Source organism: Pomacea canaliculata, linkage group LG14 (genome assembly GCF_003073045.1).
Source record: "Pomacea canaliculata isolate SZHN2017 linkage group LG14, ASM307304v1, whole genome shotgun sequence".
Classification (NCBI taxonomy): domain Eukaryota; kingdom Metazoa; phylum Mollusca; class Gastropoda; order Architaenioglossa; family Ampullariidae; genus Pomacea; species Pomacea canaliculata.
Window position 1 is genome coordinate 2,386,744 of NC_037603.1, and position 19,801 is coordinate 2,406,544.

The 19,801-nt window shown below is 44.1% G+C and overlaps 1 protein-coding gene across 1 annotated transcript; it reads left to right on the top strand.

Annotated features, from left to right (window-relative positions):
- The first annotated feature begins 10,871 nt into the window (after positions 1-10,871).
- Positions 10,872-19,483, top strand: LOC112555212 (transcription factor Sox-14-like). The gene is given in 4 exon segments (XM_025223508.1): positions 10,872-11,041; positions 13,873-14,094; positions 14,097-14,537; positions 14,540-19,483. Coding segments are annotated over 4 exon segments (966 nt in total). The 5' UTR covers positions 10,872-11,016; the 3' UTR covers positions 14,818-19,483.
- The last annotated feature ends 318 nt before the right edge of the window (positions 19,484-19,801 follow it).

The following is a 19,801-nucleotide window of genomic DNA, read 5'->3' on the forward strand; positions in this document are numbered from 1 at the left end:
ACATGAAAGCCGCCTTCAAGACTTTCAGGCCGACAAAGCAACGGATGCAAGCCTTAAATGGCAGTAATGCCAGCTTTTTCTCCTCCAACAGTGACGTCATTCAAATACCAATATCGTGAGAGCGGGCCGGGGACAAAACGAGGGTAAAAAACAGCTCAGTGTCTTTGGAGGGTGCAAATTTCTGCGCCGGCTGGACAAAAGAAGCTCGCCAGAGTCTGAAGATAAGCGGGCATGCTTGGATAGCATTATCGCGGTGAAAAGAGCCATTACCTTCCAGAAGATTCTGAAAGGAAACGGACCCCGCATTGAAGCGCGCGCAAAGTTTTTTCTCGAGAGCCCGTTTCGCTTATCATCTTTTTCTGGAACGTGGCCGCCGAGTGTTTAGAGAGAAAGCGGGACTGACAGGGAGCGGCTACATTTGAGGGAGGGATAGCCGACGCACAAAAGACGTCGCTAGAGCTGCGGGAAATGAAACTCATTTCCTGTCGGGGCTCGGGATGTGCGGCGCTGGTGGCTGCTGGCGCTGGCTGCGGCGGACGCAGGTCAACAGCGACAACGACGACAGCGAGGATGGAGCACGGCGGCGCATTGAAGCGGCTGCTGCAAGCAAGGTTAATATTTGTCTCAGCTCGGGCTGCGAGGGTTTTCAGCCAAAACACAGCTACAAAGGAGCGGCAAAATAGGATTTAAATGCAGCATTCAGCCCGACAAGTGCGCGGAGGGGGCTTGGATTTCGCCGGCGTGTTTGTCTTATCCCCCTTCCATTGATTACTCCCCTTGTTGAGCTTCCCTGCGTCCGCGGCTCACATCTCGCCCTCAGCCCGTGAGCGTGGCGAAGCCCCTTTTCTCGCGCCTGCGCAACGCGCCGTGAAAGATGATATTAGGGGCTGGGCGACAGAAAAGAAAGGGGAAATTGCATTACACTGTCCGAGTTCATTAGATTGGCATCAAACGAGAAGCACTGGAAGAAAAAGATTCCTAAGTCTCGCTACCACTTCGCCCTCCTCCCTGGTCCCTCCCTCTCACTCCACCCCCTTCCAGAACACCTACTCTTCGAAGATCGATCTTCGTCTTGGTCGTCTAACTCCCGACGATCCTTTCACCCTGCCTGCATCCTCTCTCACTTGCCAAAGAACTAACAAAGTATCGTGGTTTTTTATATAAGAAAAAAGAAAGAAAAACTAGGGTCTTGAAATGAACTGCTTCTTTGATTGGTTGAGTGCGCGCGGAAGATCCCTAACTGATTGTCTCGATGGCAACATGCTGACGGTTCACATTTCATGGCTGCCAAGACCTCAATCTTTAATACAGAGACATGAATTTCATGAAGTGGACACACACACACAATCTGCAATAGGATAGTAGGTACACATTGCAATCTAATAGAGGTTTTCGCTGGAGTAAAGTGTCGTCGTCGTCGTCGTCGTCAACAAACTTTTTTCAATATCTGCAATATAATCGATGCTGTAAATCTGTCTAAAATCCCAACAAAATTACATGCGGGGTGGGCTGGGGTGGGGTGGTTCGGGGGAGTGTTGGGGGAGTTGTCTCTTCTTTCGTTTCTGCTTGCAGAATCTCTCGTCTGGAGCAGAGAGTTAACTCAGTCACCAGTCGTCTACCCCCGCGAGTAACTTCAAACGTTCCGCCTCAATCGCGCGCACAAGCCTCCGCCACGAGGGTTCGCTGAACCAGCGACTAAGGTTCTAAAGGGGTTAGGACCCCTCGATCGACAGTCCCTTGAGAGAGAGTAAAAACCGTCTCATCCGTGACCTGTGAGTTGGGTAACATAGCAATGGCGCGGGATTCCCCGAGAACCAAACTGTGCAAAAGACAGCAAAGTGAGTAAAGTAGTTTCCTATATAGAAAGACTTACAGACAGACATAATTATTGAGCAGTTTCGAAATTAGGTGTTGTTAGTAAGTCCTTCACTTCCATACTCAATAACAGGATGTACCAGATGGCGGAAGAAAAAAAATGTGAAAAGCAGGGTTTCAGGAAAGGATACTCAACAATATATCACTTAGTTACATTGGTATCAATAATCCAAAGGTGTTTTAATCGCAGACAGAAAATGAATTTTACTTGTTTTGTTTACAAACGTGGCCCCCGACTTGGAGGATAGAGAAAAGCTGGGGTCCGATGGCTGACATGGAGTTCACCTCTTGCCTGATCTGTAAGAAATATTTTGCCTATTTCTTTCCTATTCGCACTTATGTCGACTTTACAGGTCCCCAAACTCAAATTTGAAATCTCGAACAGTTATCAAAAGATCTTTGGTCAGAAAATAATTTCGAGAAAACATAATCATGACATTTAGACAAGAATGGCATTTCTCAGAAAGACTAATGGCTTTGATGGCTTTGACTATAAATGAAATCAAATGAAAACAACTACAAATATTTAGGCTATACAATGACTACAAAATTATCTCTTACGACTGCACTCCACAAAACTGTCAAACAAGGAAAAGAAAGAGTAGCTCAGCTGATGAAAACAATGTGGAGGTTAGAGACCTGAACCCTAGTATATTCTTTAAACTGCTTGATACCCAGGTGCTACCTAAGGCGTTTTATTCTTCTGAAGTCTGAAGGCTCTCGCTGATATTAAAAAATTCACTAATTTGCCATTAAAAGTTTTATGCATGTAAACATTCGAACTCCAAACTATAGGGATATATAGAGAGAGAGGGCGGTATCACCTGCATATAAACAACAAAACAACAACTCTGAGTGTGACCTCAAGCTGTAAATGTTCATCGTCCTTGCTCTGACATATCAAGAAAGGTGGACCGGCATTAGACTGCCATGTTTGTTAGAAGCAGGAAGGTGGGCACCTAAACTCCATCCACAATGCTGCTGAGTCACACGACCTCCAGACTTCTTTACCTGGAGAGGCGGCATTGTCAGTCGACATCAAAGCTACAGCATCACCTGAAGGCGGAAAGAGCCATGTGCACCACATTAAGTCTCACTTTTGTCCGCGAAATGAAAACCGAACAAAGTCCTCGGCGAATCGCCCCTGTGTGAAGACGAAAATTAGAGGAAACACACACCGTAGGAAGAAAATGGAAAATTCTTTTTCTTTTTTAAAAAAAAAAAAAAAAGTTATTATCATTTTTCGCCATCTTTGTTCCACATAAGGTTCCTCTCTTCACTCCATCATGTCAACAGTACTGTAATGATTATTTATAAAGTTTATTTCTTTATAAACACATCCAAACTCCAAAAGAGAGTGGTTAATTAATCCTTCAAGAGGAAAAGAAAGCTCGTAAAAATGAAACCCTTTTTTAAAAAATTTGTTTTCGACAAAATTCTTCCAACGGATAAATGGCGATTGTCTCAGCAAAGGGGGATAATTTGTTGACCTAATCTAACAGCTGCGGCTTCCTGAGCAGAAAAGGAAAATGTAAAGGGGAGATAAGCGACTTGAGCGAGAGCCACAATCACTTGCACGGATCTGATGGTGGCAGCAGGTCGGACTGGATGGCAAGAAAGAGATTGGAATAGATGGCAGGAAAGAGATTACACCAGATGGCAAGAAAGAAAACAGACTGAAAAAGAAATATAAAAAGAGCATGTGAGGAGATGACGACTTGTTATTCTGGGTTTTGGTCACATCGAGGCCGTCGTCGGAAGCTGATGTGGTTTTAGACAAAGAGTGAGAGGGAGAGAGGGTGAGACAGATGACAAATCTTTATTTGCGAGGATGCAAGCGGAAGCAAGATTTAGTTGCTGAGATTATTTAAGGGGGGAACCTGCCTGTCTCTCCATACTCCAGCCTGTTTGATGTTTTCTTCCATCTTTATTATTCCTTAGTTACTATTCCTAGTTCTGTTGAAGTATAGTTTTGCTGGTGTACACGTGTAAAGTAAGTAGTTAATACTTTCTGGTTTTGCCGGTCTGTCGCTCGGGGAGGAATAAAAGTAATACTGAGTACGGAGCTGCCCAGCTTTTACCACACCAGAAAGCAGGCGAGGCGTTAAGCGAACTGTCAGTCAGAATTAACGGTTCGTTTCGCTGGACCAGGAGCAGAGTTGATTACAACAAGTTGACCACAGGCACCATCAGCGATATGGCGGTCACGTGACTAACGACGCGCCTTCTCAGTCCACCCAGCTGTTGTCATCATTATTGCTGATCGCACACACAAAACTTTTTTTTTAAATTTCAAAGTGTCTCCACCCAAAAGATGAAGCTCTTTATATTTATGTATATAAAACCTTATTGTCAAGCATCTTTGGGAATGTCTCGCGCCATTTCGTCCAAGAATTACTGTAATCAAAATACAAAAAGAAGAGAGGACAAACGAGGAAAGATAAACTAGTCCGTGGATTCAGTCAAGTAAGACATAAACAAGAAACACACACACATCCAACTTATCCCTCATTTTTCAGTGGTGGCTTTTGCATCCCAGTATTACACTTTTCTGTATCTTATATTTGTTCTTTTGTGTTTTTCTGTTATTTATGCTTCGTTCTATTATATGTACTGCTTATAATGCGGATGTACTTCTCATTATGTTTTGCTTACTTATTTCTTTGCCCTACTTTAAAACTGAGGTTATGCTCGTGTGTTTTTAATAACAAATATTAGGAGAAGCAGATGTATTAATTATATTTCTATGTCTGACTTTACAGGTTCAGATGCACCTGGGAGGAGCATGAAAGCATGTTACACAGAACTAATCAACACAATAAGCGAAAGTGAGGCTGACACATGTCACTGTTAGTGGCATTATGCAATAATCGTCCGTCACATCATCTCCCGGTAAGTGACTGGTTGCCGTAGGGGAGATGGGACAAGAATGGACGAGGACGTAAAGAATGGACGAGGACGTAAAAATGACGTGAAGTGACTTGACCAGGCTCGAGCTAATTAATGTTGACAGAGGGATTACGATGGACTACGCTTGAGGACATTGCCGGAATAACAGGCAGCAATTAAGTCAGAAAGCTGTTACTGGGAGACAGGTGGAGTAACAATGAGGATTAGCTGCTCTCGTATCTTGGGCGCCCACCTGTAAGTCAATGTTTTCGCACCTGGATAAATATCTCCGAGCAGTTGAAAAAGGTTAAAGAAATCTTCCTAAGTTATAACTCTGAAGAAAAGTTAGTTTTTAAATCGGCTTTCATTCTTTAAGTCTTCTAAGATACAGTCCATGATTACTTACTGGTTGAGAACTGAATTTTCTCTTGTACTTGTCGTTGGTCTGGCGTTGGGATCCATCAACTGTAACAGAAATAACAGGGGTGGGATTACCAAGCCAAACTGAGGACACAGAAGGTATTACACAACTGAGACGTCGCTCAGTCACCTGCTAAGGCAGCCATGATGTCACGTGGCTGACTCGTTTCCGTCACCTTTCTTTTCAGCTCTATGGAGCATTTAAATAGGGTGGTTACCACGACACGTGGTCATCCACCCGAGTCTGTCACACAAGCAGGGCTATCTCCAGGTGTGGCCTACCCATTGTAAAAGGTGTCGAATAGAGCTGTTGTCCAGGTAACACATCCTTTCTGTTGCTTGCCAGTGAGGTCTTGATTATCTCCAGAAAGTTGCTTGGATTCTCTCTCTCTCTCTTTCTCTCTCTCACACACACACTCACTCAAAGAGTAAAGATAATAAAACCATCATTTTTAGTCTTAGTCCCAGGTTTATTTCTTTCGAATTTCCTGTCCATTGTACGAGGCCTCAGTGTGTGACGGATCTGCCAACAGTACTTTTAGTTGCCTCCTTTCATTCTCGCTGACAGCTCTGTCTGTCCATTATGACACCCCTAACATTATAGCCCACCCAGTTGTCATCTGATACCACTTTACTTTATTGCTGCTTGTGCATGAGCCGAGAAGGCTTTTTTTCCCTCTCTCTTTCTATTTTTCGTCTCGGAAACCATGACAGTTTTACAATCCCCTGATCTGTTCATTTAAGATTCAAGAGGCGCATAAAATTGTGTACAACATCGCTTCCTTCCACCACTACCTCCTCCCCACCTCACAACTTTTAAAAAAAAGTTCTAGAAGGTGTGTGGGGTTAGGATTGTCTATGGGTGAACTACCTTCCCTGGAACAGTTCATCAGTCAAACGCATTTTCATTCTGGAGGTTCGTTATCTAGTCATGGCATTAAACCAGAGTTCATTTGCCATTCAATATGTCCAGAGGTTTCCTCTCTTTTATTATTCATTTATTTATTCTCTAGGAGGTTTTTTTTAAACACTATTTCGCTTGTCTCGACCCGTGAGGTGAGAAAATGCGAACTTTTGTGTCGCCGTGACGCCATTATCATCAATATTTGACTCCAAGGGAGTCGGAGTTGTCGGCGGTGGGAGCGATTTTCTCAACAGGGGGATGCTGACAAATGGCTCGACCCTTCCCCTGCAGCGTTCTCGCCGTGCTTTCTGGAACCAAAGCATCTGTCATCTATTTTTCATCGCTTTAGTTTCACCACTCTAAATCTCTCGCTTGTTTTCCTGCACAGGGTCGGTGAAGCGGAACGACCGGCCCCCATGCCGGCGTAAGTGTTTCAGGCGGTGTGAGACCTTTGATCAAACGGCTGCACGGATGGGGGAGCCTGAAAAGAAAGGAAAGACAGAATGAAGGACAGGTTCGTTAAAAAGCTGAAATCACGGCAGTGTCTAGCACCGGCGCAATCACTTAATCCATCTTAGCATTGCTGACGACCATTAATGGCGGTCAAAGTGCAATTATTATTTTAGCGACTGTTAAAGTAACGAGTCGTTATGCAAGGCGGGAGTTGCTGGACCGTGTCAGGTGGATCGTCTCGTCACACCTTTGAAACAGTGTGAGCATTAGATAGACAAAAAAAAGGAAAAGACAGGCACTCTGTAGCTACTTGCCTTTCGATTGGCTTTTCCTGTCCCCTTATGAAGAAGAGATAAAACATCACAGTTCATCAAGATTATGGTCTGATACAGTCAGACAAAACAATAATCCCCGAAAAATTAAAAAAAAATATTTATAATGTATTTTAATATTTCAGTAGAAGAAAGACAGGGTCCATTCATGTGTTTCATTGCATTTGTCCAGCTGCATTTTCCGTCTGTATTACTTTAGAGGTAGCCTCACATAACTCAGATGTCGATACTGGACCCAAAATCAGTATCTGTGGGGTAAATAATCAGAATTACCCGAAAGATGTGGATTATCGATGCAGATTCTTCACAATAGATACCCAGCATTGGTATCGCTGATGCACCCAGCCTGTTGTAGAAGACAGAAAAGGGAAGTCACTGCTGCACACTATAGTAAACTTCCGGTTCTGCGATCAGAGAAGATAATAATAATAATAAATGCTAAATTTGTAAAACGCATATTTACACTCCTAAGGAGCATGCTCTTAGCTTAAGATGCAAGTGACAATATTTCTTTCATCGAAATTTTCATCGTCCAAAATGACCCTTGACCTTTGCACCGTATTACGAGGGCCGGTGGAAAACTTTGTTTAGTCGTGTGCTTGAAGTCGTCTGAAGTGGTTGTTCTCATTACTTTCATGCTCTCTGATCATTTGACAATCTTGTAAAACTATTTCTATCCTTCATGTTGCAGTGGAGACACGAAAAAATACTTTTCTCCACCTCGACTGCACCCAAGTGAATCCGATGTCGAGCGATAGATTGATGTTGAGTCAGATGTCGAGAGTTGTGTGCATCATTTCCAGTTGTATTTAGAAGAGGCTCCTCGAATAAATAAACAAAAATGGGTTGGCAATAACTTTTAAGAAAGTCCTCACGTTATGAGCCAAACTAGAGTTTTATTAAATTTTGTTTTTACTCGAGCTGTTTATTTATTTATTTATTTATTTATTTATTTATTTATTTATTTATTTTACTACTACTGAGACAAGTCCTGCACCAAAGTTTTTACTGCCAGCACTGTGGATTGAAACAAGTCATACAAAACAAAACAACAACAAAAAAGTACAATGTTTGAAGGCAACAATGAAGGATATGAGTGACGGAAGGGTGGGAAAAATAGTTTAGTCGGATATCAATTAGTAAAATAGCAATTAGAAAGAATCACTCGGTCAGGTGCTCAACAGAGAAAGAAATTATCTTGGGAGATAAACGCTCCGACCTCCACATGAGTTCGCAAGAGTTTTGCAGGAAAAATCTTCTCCTTCATTATAATAATCTTCAATAATTAATTTTCATGTGTTCCTAACGGATATTAATTCTCGATTCAATTAACGAGCGAGAATGTTCGAGACTGAAATGTGAGTTTATACATCCTGTTGTTCACGACCCGACTGCAATGAATGGACTGAAACACAACGCTCATAAATGAATAAAAATCACAAACGCCGATCAAGTGTATACGACAATGAAACTTTCATCAAAATTTAAATTGAGATTGTCATCGACAGGCTTGACACTCTGGTCGCGTACCTTCAACACCGACAAAGTAAACTATTCTTTCGATATTTAGTCATCAAAGGGTAAAGTCCCTCACCTTTGGCCTCTCTCATTTCCATAGAAAACAGTCTGTCTTTCTTAAAGTTGTTCGATTTGTACAATAAACACAAACGCTTTTTCTGACTAGTTTACAAATTCAATTTAAGAAATGTTTATTTTTTTTTATTTTTGGTTGATTTCTTGCTGAGGGCGCCAAGTCATAAGAACGATACGCTGCAGCAGACACAATTTTCTTCCAGCAAATGTGGACAAGTGGGAAGTTTAAAGTGGAAAAAAAAAGTTCTGAACATTTCATAAATCATGACAGGCACTGCTAGCAAATTGCTTTCGTGTCCATTATTCTTTTTGGCTGGCATGCGCAGTCCATACCTTCCGTTCGCGCAGAAACTTGTGAAACATTCCTCGTTGAAACGAGCTTTAGTTTTCGGCCGTTTGGTAAAGAAAATATCGCTTTCTCTTACTCCCCCCCACCGATGATACACTCATAGCATCATCATCCACATCATCACCACCACCACCAAAAACAACAACAACGCCAATCACCGAGGGGACAAATAAGGACCTCAAATAGTTGTACTGTTCAATGTTTCACGCCGAGTAATGATTCACTTGTACCTTCCGCCTTGATAGTCCTGACAAACAAGAATGCCTGAAACATGTCATCTCAACGCACGCAGACGGACATCCTTCATACCAGGGACTCGCTAACGGATGTTATTGCGGCTACGGTCGACTTGTCCCGGGCTTGACCAGGAAAGATGAACTCTTTCAGACACTTCAACAACCCAACAATTAACCATCAACCCCCAAGAAGCGTTGTAGTGTATGAGGATCACACTGTTGCATAGAATGTTCACAATTTTGAAGATTTTAAAAATATATTATTTACCTGTCACATAAAATTTTTTTGTATACAATGTTTAAAAAATTTAGAGGGGAAAGCTTGGTTTAGGAACAACAGGGCGGAGGTTTGATTCTTGCCCGACCTTATGACTGTTAATTTTCTATCCATCCACTCACCTTTCTACCTACTCACCCTGTAGATGTGTATCTGATGGATCAGGAAAGGGAACAGGTGGTGGATAGCGAGGGTTGGGCTTTGACTGTTTTATCACCTGCCGTGCTGTAGACACAATCAAACAAGCTACTTATGTTCACGGTCCATAAACTCTTGAGAAAAGAATATAGTTGACAACAATGTTACTTCTAATAAAAGAAATTACACAAAGTGATTGTAGCACCTAGCAATAACGAGTGATTAGAGAAAAGTAGATGAAACTGAGTTGTTCCACTTCATTATTCTTACTTTCTTACCTTGGCAGTTACAGATCACAGAGAGAGAGAGAGAGAGAGCTGTAGTACTACTCATTTTTCATTATCATCATTATCATCATCGTCTTCGTCATCGTTGTCTCCAAAGTACATTATTCCTAAACAAATAGTTAATCTGGGTCAGTGGGTGCAGCCAGACTGCAAAATATTCTTACATTCAACAGCGGCGGGGTAAGAGGGTGTGGGAGGTAACCTCACTCCAAGACATTAGAGAGCACGGGGAGAAAGAAGTTAGCAACGATAAAGAGGAAATGAACTTTTATAGGAGGGGTGACCTCCCTTAAAAGTCTGATACTTGAAGGTTTTAAACAACAGTTTAACGTCCGTTAGTCTTGTTTAGATATTCATTCTGATGTTGTGCACCTTGTTGTCTATGCCACCCCTCCCTCTTTCTCTTTCTCTCATTCTCTTCCATCGCCTCATCTACTAAGGACGGATGACCCCAATGACACGGGACTATAGGTTCAGACTATCAATCACAACAAATCACAACCGTTGTGACTAAAACCACTCAAGCCCTGATGGGGGTCAAAGGGTATGAACAGTGGCATCACTGCAGCAAGATGAGATTTCCTCCATAACTCAAAACAACCTTTGTTCTCTGACCCCGAGTTCTTACTGCCACGCGCTTACCAACAGGCGGTAACCCCGCACTTTTTTCTCCAAGAAGGCGGCGTTCATTTTAATTAGAGATTAAATAGGTGTCGTATCGCATGTTCCGCTCCATCAGCAGCATTTCCGGATGCATTTCTGATCACACTACACCCGCGAATTTTTTCCTTTCAAAACCGATTACAAGGATTCTGCCAGGAGATTGAAAAAAAAATCAGGCAACTTGATCTTCTAAATGATAATAAAGCTTTTCTGACCCTGTGCTGTCTCACAGATGCCGTCAGTCCTCCCGCCTGTACAGCACAACAATCTCCGACAACAACCGTCATTCACCCCGCATCCAGCACGCGCACTGGTCGACAGACTCGCGCCGTAATATAGGGGCGGAGCCTAACCTTTTAGCCCCGCCTTCTCCCGCACGACTCCGCGCGCAGCCGCCATGCGTTGTTCTTTGTCGATGGGCAAGCCCTTATCCAATCAAACGTCGAGAGGCTGTTAGCCCTAATAACAGAAAAAAGCGTGCGTTTGATTGGCGAGTGAGACGGGCGAGATAAAACGAAGCTTACAACAAGATTCGTCAGTCTCTCAATTCACGCGGCTGTCGGAACATTTTCATTTGCGTCGGATCCCACATCGCTCGCTATGACCTTACGCTGGGCAGCACGCGGTAAGTAGATTCAACTTTTCGCTATATCCATATCATAACAGTCAGTCTTTGATCTTTGATCATGCCGATGCCCCCGCCTCAATCGGAAATTAATTACCTCGTTGAAACACAACCTCGTGGAGGTCACAGCAGTTTATGGCGGCGGCGGACGACAACTGCCACCCTGTGTAACCGAATCACGCCGTAACCCAGCGTGGAGCCCTTTCCACCCGAGTTTTGTTTGGACCTCATGGTGGTTAAGGGTGACAGACGACCACTTGTATCGGAAGATGAAAAGAGAGAACGAGTTATTGATACTTTAGGTGAGGTGTAAACCAAGGTGTCCTCTCAGTCTCGTTATACTTACATTTTCATCACAGTCAGAAGTACTAATGTGAACACGAAGACTGTTTTCAGTATTATAGTCAATGTTATTATTATTATTGTTGTTGTTATTGCTATTATTATTGTCACTATTTTTTAGTATTAATATGAAATGATGGAGGTTGACACCGTGGGATGATGTAACAAAACTAGACTCGTAAACATCAGGATATAGTTCATAAACATCCATACCGATATAGTTTCAAAAGTGAATGTTGCCCAAATCCAGGCAACACTTAATACACATGTCAATCAATGTTTGTCAACCGTCAGATCATAGGGACGTCAGTTATCTTGTCATGGCGGTCTCCGTGTCTGCTTTATTCACTCTCGGCTCTGCTGCTTAATTGATATTTGTAATTATAGGGAATGAGACTGACCTGTAAGACCCACAAAGATGCAGATAAACTTGCTTTAAGTCCTCTCTGTTAAAAAAGACGACAGGATGTTTTCTCTTTCTTCAGCTCCCGGTAGCTGTTACTGTCGGAATAAGGTCGAAGGTCAAGACTGACATAATTTTCTCCCACGACAGTGCTCAGCTCTCCATCCTCAACCTCCTTCTCCCTCCTCGACACTGGACCATGTCCAAAACAACCAGGGTATCAGTGGGTCGTCGATACTTGATCGTTTCGACGAAAATGACGTTCCTGTTCTGGGTTTGACGCCGAACTAGCGACACGCACGTTCGTGGGTAGTCTGCTGCCAGGGGTGTTATAAAAGGGGTGTGTGGGGTGGCGAGGGAAGTGTGGGGTGCACCAGTCGCCATGTCGCGATGAGATCAGCCTGCTCCACACCACAGTAGTGCTTCGAGTCGATTCCTCCAGACTGGCATGAACACCAATCAACTGACGTGACGTCACGTAACATTATTACTGAAGGTACCCGGTATTGGGTCTGTCAACGGTTATCAACATCCGGATGGTAGAATTGTTTTTAATAAGACTCTAAATACTTCCAAACAAACATATTAATAATAATATAATCAACATCAGCGATTGATATTCGGCGACGAAGAGAACAGTGTCTACGTGTTTGTCGAGGGGTCATTCAACTTTCTTCCACTTCCATACCCCTTTAAAGCTGGAAGTTAACTCGTGCAGTGCTTACAAAAACTCCCATTTTCTCATCCCCTACTTCCTCCCCAATTCTCTCTCTCCTATCGTTATCACTGTGTAAAGATTGTGGTCCAGTGAGACAACGAGACAAAACGCAGGTAAAGCCTCATACCCCGTTAAGTTTTCTAAACACGCGTACTTTCGCTCTTCCCTCCAGCCCTTCACACCCGCTTTCAATCCTGTGGTTACCATGGAGACAATTGTAAATTACACCCACTTCGCACCGCTTGACGTTGTGTGTGGACAGGGAGTTCGGTCGTTTGTTTGTCCACACACCTGAGTGTCGAGGTAAGCTCCCTACCGCACAGCCCTACCCGCTGGCTGCGTGGCATAACTAGTACCCGATGAAGGTTAAGGAACTGAGCGCTCAGTCGCTTGGTGGCGTTGCTGTCGCGTGGGTGAGGCGGGGTGGATGTGTGTGGTGGGAGGTGGGGGAGGTGAAAGAAAGAGAGAACGCAGCAGGTTCTCGTTGAGCTGAAAAGACTAGCGCCCCTTGAGCGAAAAACGCTGGAAGCATGTCGAACAAGGACGCTACCCCGGGTACGTAGTATAGAGTCTGCTACATACTACAGATTATAGTCTACGTGTCCAGTCACGCTTGTGTGTGAGTGAAAGAGAAAGGAAAGAGCCTGCAGAGGAAAAAAAAGCGAACTTAACCTTTACCCTCTCCATGCTTGGCTGCTTAGCCTCACCTGTACGTTTCTTCATCATGCGTGAACTTTCACTGAGCGCGCGTGCGCGAGAGCTGTGTCGCCCTATTAATAGCTCACGTTTTGCTACATTGCACGTGCTCTGTCATGCAGTGAAGGTCCCCAGGAGTGGCTGCCATGTAGGAGTCGCTCGTGTCCCAAATATGGGCAAACTGCTCGCTTGAAAACACTTTGTCACACACGGGTAGGTTAGATTTTCGAGAAAACACTCGTCACACTTTTCGCTTTATATCCGCTTACAAAATAATGACTGTTACAAGAGTTAAGCCGATTTGTGGCAACCAATTTTTGAAGTATAAGGTTAATATTGATGGTATTATTTGTTCTTCTGTTTATGATCGTATTGTGTCATTTGTGATTATGAGATTTGCGAAATAAAATTAGCAAGCGTCGGTTAGAAGGGACTTAACGGTTTTGTTGGTTGATGCTAGCTAAATGGTGGCGAGCACTCAAACCTAGAGAAGAGTGAGCTTTGTTCATCCTCCGTTTTACCCTAGATGACTTCTGTAAATCATTCCTCCGAGGAAACGCGTCGTCATTGTCGAATGCACCCGGGATATTCACTGGGTAATTCGGACTGTTGTTAACAGTCAACGACTTATGTCGACCATTGTAACTAATGAATTTTTTTTTATTATTTTAGACGCAGACGATACCTTAGAACAGTCCGAGGACGACCCTGACCTCATCATGGCAGGCCATCCTCACCCTTCGGACCTGAAAGTGTCTCGACTGACGTCATCCCCAACCGACAGGTCGGACTCGCCGACAACGATGTCCCCCGAGGGTAACTCGGGTGGCGGCAAGAATATGGAGCACGTCAAGCGGCCAATGAACGCCTTCATGGTGTGGTCACGTGGTCAGCGCCGAAAATGGCGCAGGAGAACCCCAAGATGCACAACTCCGAGATCTCCAAGCGCCTGGGCGCGGAGTGGAAGCTCCTGACGGAGGAAGCCAAGAGACCGTTCATCGACGAGGCGAAGCGCTTGAGGGCTCTGCACATGAAGGAGCACCCCGATTACAAGTACCGGCCTCGGCGCAAGCCCAAGTCACTGATGAAGAAGGACAAGTACCCTTACCCGCTGCCCATGCTCCATGGTATGAACTCCTCTGCCCTATCCAACATGGGCATGGCCCACAGCCTGGCCACCCTCTCCGGACAACAGTCGGACCTGCTGGCTAGTATGACAGCCGCCAGTGCCGCTGCGGCGGAGAAAGCGCGGCAGCTCTTGCCGCCCTCCGCCAGTAGCTACTCCATGTACCCACCGTTTGCGGAGCTGGCTGCTGCCGCAGCGGCAGCCAAGCTGGACTCACATCACCCCTGTCGGGGTTGCGGCATCCTTCAGAGCTACCCGGCAACCCCTTTTACCCACACCCGTATGCAGGGCTGGCGGCACACCCAGCGACGACGCTCGCCGCTTCCTTGCCGCCCCATGCCCACGCGGCGGCAGCCGCGGCTAGCCTAAGCGGCCAGTACTACGTCCCGTACTGCCCGCCCTACGTCACCGCTCAGGACATGCATCGTTCGCCCCTGGCCTACGTCTTGGTCAAGCCGGAGGATCACTTCCGGCACCCGACCGTGCTCTGAACGTGGCCGTAACGTAGTTTCCGCTCTGTGCCATACATAGGGTCGACCAGTCCCTTCTGAGGGGGTCGTCATCACGTCGCCTCGTTTCCGGTGAACGTGGATTACTTGGCGACGACGACGATGATGATGATGACAGTGATTTGTGTGACGTCACGCGCGAGGGCTCAAAATGGAGATCTGCTTTGTGTGTGCTCTAGTGTCGTGAACTGCAGTGGACTGTCGCCCTGAGTCGGTAATTTCGTCTCAAATTGGCCTACCTCAATAGTTGACTGACTTCTCCTGCGTGAAGGTGGGTTTTGAGATGTTAATAACGCTGCACTTGCTTATATCATGTGGGAGGGGACAAAAAGGGGGGCTTTGGGAGGGATTACTGTGAGGGTGGGATGGTTTTGGTGGGTGATATTGGCTGTGTGTAGTTTGTTGTACTCTTTGTCTTTTTGGGAGAAAAAAAATCTCCGTATTTCCAGGATGGAACGCTGGACGTTGAGATCTGTTTATAACTGTCGCTAATTGTTTTAATGAAGACGAACACATGATAACAGCCAGCTTGTGTATTGTGTGTGTGTGATCATGTTCCACTTTCTTCCCACCGTAACTGGCAAAGAAAGATCGCAGAAAAAAAAAAATAAAACCTCGCGAAGAACGCAGCGATGTCATGAAAGACCTGGGGGTTCAGAGGTCAAGGCCTCTCGAGGCATAGCCATAATGGGGGGGCGGAACGTAAAGAACTCTTTGCATAGACCAGTTGACTACAACCAAGTGCGCTGTGAATTGTGATGTCAGTGAGAGAAGGTGGCGGTGGCAGGGTCGGAGGTGGGGTAGTGGGGAGGGGGAGAAAAAAAAGTAACAACAAGAATGTGAAGGGGACGCGCATGCGTAGAGCCCCTCGTTGATAGTTCAACAAGGCCCCCGCAGGCGACAGTGAGACCTGTCACGAGCGACGGTTTGTTTGTACAGGTAGGGCGGGTGTGAAGTGGCGTGCGCGCGCGCATCCAGTTCGGGGTACTTAGCAGGTACACGACAAGAACAGCTGCGGACGCGTCTGGACAATTGAAGGCCGTGGGCCACAGGTTGGAATCGCCAATGTCTTCCACCAAGTTATCAAGCCGTGGACTGTTGAACAAAAATAAAAGAGGATGAAAAGCGGACTTGTGCTCAACGACAATGTCATCATCAGCAGCTGTGACTGCCAGCTGTCACATCCAGCTGTGTGTTTCGTAACGGGACTATTCAGGCTGATGTGAAGATCAGCAAGGAGCGAAAATGTTACAAAATGCCGGCCTTCCAGACTCTTGAAGACTCAGTTCAATGTTTGTTTTTATTTCAAACTGTTTGCTGGCAAAACAAACAAACAAACAAAGCAAACCCAAACGACTTTAGCCAGTCAGTGAGTGTTGACTTCTGTTGTAAGTTTTATTCTCATGTCTTCATGTCGTAGGCAGTAACCTTGTCTGTGGAGGAAAACTGCGATCTCAAGCTTTCCATTTCGGGTAGAATAAACCGACTTTTCTTCGTAAGAGGGAGTGGGGAGGGTCGTTTTATTTTTCCCTGAACAGAAACATTTTTCTCAAATCAGTGTGACATGTTTGTCTGAGTGCCAAAGTCACAGGGAAGAAAAATTTATAAATGATGTTTGCATTGTTTTATTCTGCTTTGGCAATGTTATGCTGAGAATGCTTACCCACCCACCCACGCGCAAATAACCACCCGTGATTTTCGTTCTGCCCCTTCCCACCTTTCCCTCTCTCTCTCATACACTTCCCTCCACGCAGGCGCATTACCCTTGCTCGCAAATTAGTGTTATTCTATTGATCTGCTCATGTTATACCGAATTAATTAATCCCTATATCAACACATCAATCTCAGCTTTGTATCGTTTTGTTCTTTTTTCTCCTCATTTTTATTTCTTCCTTCTATCTTCTAGTAGTCACTTACCTTCTCCAGCTCCTCATTCAAGATTCATCTTTTGTATGTTTCAGTGCACCTGAAAATGTCAGTCAGTTTTCTTGGAGGTTCTCATTCATACTACCCTTTCATAACAGACGATTTACATTTCAACAGTCGCATTTTTTTTGATTTGAATTTTAAAAAAAAAAGAAAATTCTGGCTGTGTACTGTTTATTTTGAGAGTCACACCACACAACAGCGCAGTATGTCTCACCACCTCGTGCTTTTAATTAACTCCTGTCATTGTGCTCGGCCACACACCTGAAATAAAATTAGCTTCTACGTCATTGGCAAAACGTTTTCACGTGAAAGGATTGCAAGCCGTGCTTATTCAGCCAGTAGCTGTTTTCCAGGGTGGGTGACGAATACCCCGGGTACGAGTTCTAAAGCGAGTATTGTGAGTCCGGGGTGACGCAGAGCCAGTGACACGAAACTCAAATCTGCAGCTGTGCAGCTGTGCAGCTGTGGGTAGCAGGTCTACACAACCACATGTATGTCAGCAGGTGAGCTGACCCGTCGAACTTTGACCTGAATGGCTTTCTTAACTGGACACGCATTGGTCGATAATATGTGCCCATGTATGGAAAATTTTTACCTGATGATCATGTTAAAAAAAAAGAAGAAGAAAAAAAAACCTGATTTCTCACTTACTTTTCACTTGTCTGATTTGAAAACAAAAAATATATAAATAACAACAGATCAGCACCGCTTTGCGGACATTTATTCGCGCCAAAACCTTTCTTTACAGAAAATAGTTATGACTCATTTTTTCTTCTTTTTTTTTTTTTCTGTTCTCTCTCTCTCACAAACATTTTATTCACTAATAATATTTTTCTGGGTTGTCGTTAATCGAAAATAGTTCCGTTCCCACACCTACACAGCTTGAGAGACCAATAGGAAAAAAATGCTCCAAGAAAAAGACAGAATGAACCAGTCGTAATTAAACTAATTTCCATCAGCCTTGGCTCTTCCCTGCTGACCTCCGCCATCTCCAACGGCTCCGCGCCGCGCGCGCGTCAGTCTATAAAAAGAAATACCCAGTCGATGATTCCTCGGGTGTCGACCTATTAGCTTTGTCAATCGTCGAATCTGTCAGGGTTCCATCGACAACTTGAGGTACCTCTCGATACAAATAAGTCGCTTCAACTATTCTTCCCTTGTCTCGTCGTTGTCGTCGTCGTCGTCGTCGCCATCATCATCATCTTCATCGTCCCCGCTAGAGTCATGATTCTGAAATCCACAGAAAAAGTCAAATCGCATTAACCTGTGATTCTACCCGCTGTGGGTGTGGGTGAAGGTGTGGTGCATTATGGGAGGAGAATGTGGATGAGAGAAAAGTTCTTTTCCCTGAAGTATTGTAGTTTTATTTATCGCCCACTGTGAAGATTGTTAACAGGAAGAAAAATGTTTAAAAATATTAAATTTTGACAAGTCTCTTTGTTAGCTGGCGAACTTTGTCTGCTATATTTTTTTTTCTTGAATCAGTTTTTTTAAAACTTTGTTATTTCATCACTGATGTCAGATTACACATTATTTGAAACAAAATGCATCTCATGTGTTATATTGTTTATATGTTATGTGTGTGCTTGTTACAGAGAGAGAGAGATATTGTGTCTGTGTATGTTTTGTGTGAGAGAGAGAGAGAATGAGAGAGCCAAATGAACCAAAAACAAAGGATCCAGCGACAAAAGGATATAAGCGATTATTTAGTCACTTGTTCCCAGAAAAATTCTTTTAAAAAAAGTCCTATTAACACGGAGTTTCAAAATTAAAAAAAAAAAAAAAAAAAAAAACAACAAAAAAAACAACAAAAAAACAGACACAGGAACATTCATACAAATTATTTGACAAATTTCGCCTACAAAATGTTTTGTGGAGGCGGGTGGGTGGGGTTGTCCTCAATGGACAGAGGAAAAACGAGCCTCAGTCCACCCCTCGTATCTTTCTTTGTCTTGTTTGTATAATTTATCTCTCTGTGCGATTGTCAGCTGTGTGTCACAGCACTTGCTACAATAGGTTGTTAAATCCATGGCCAGATTCCAAAATTAACGACAAACAGTTCAGACAAATACTGTGGAGACAACCTGGACCCCTTCTTCCTGTAAACCACCATCAGGCAAAGTAACTGATTTATGTGAGCTGGAGTGTGTCTAAAAGTCTAAACATGGCGACACCGAGTTCAGTTGGTTTTGCAATTTAACAATCGGATCCGAAATTAGAACATCGTGAAATAAACAATTAAAAATAAATAAATGGAAGATCCGGATCTGACATTAGCCAGATAGTGTGCTTCCTCTATCCATGTCTTAGCTAAAATCTGACATTAGCTACTGTGCTTCCTATACCCCTGTCTTGTTAGCTAAATCTGATATTAGCTACTGTGCTTCCTATACCCCTGTCTTGTTAGCTAAATCTGATATTAGCTACTGGTCTTCCTATACCCATGTCTTGTTAGCTAAAATCTGATATTAGCTTGGGAGGTAGACTGACTCCCCCTCTCCTACCTCTTCCTCTTTTCTTCCTCCTCTGTGCCAGGTTGGATGTGATACTAATGCATCCACACATGTGCCAAAAGGGTTCGCTTGTACAGCTGTAGTTTGAGAACCTCTAACCTCGAGGGATATTCGATTGTCTTTTGCTCTGATGACTTATAATAAAAGTCACTTGCCTCCATGTTTGGGCGTTACCTGGCTTGTATCGGACATTGTGTGTGTGAGAGAGGGGTGAGGTAGAAAGAGACATGTTATTGCTATGCCATAGCCATAACCTGTTACAATTACGGTTATCACACATGAGACAACATGAACATACAGATGGACAAATGGAGAAACAATCATATTTTGAGACTGAGGCAGATCATGAGCAGCTTAAAGAATGCGAAACCCATGAGGACACACCATACATTATTATACTTACTCGTGTACACATGCTTCAAATTCTCCCGCTACATACACTGAGTGTTGTGGAGGAGGAGGATAGTGACTAGAGAGAATGACAATTAGAACAGGATAAGGCAGGAATAAAATAGCACTAGAGT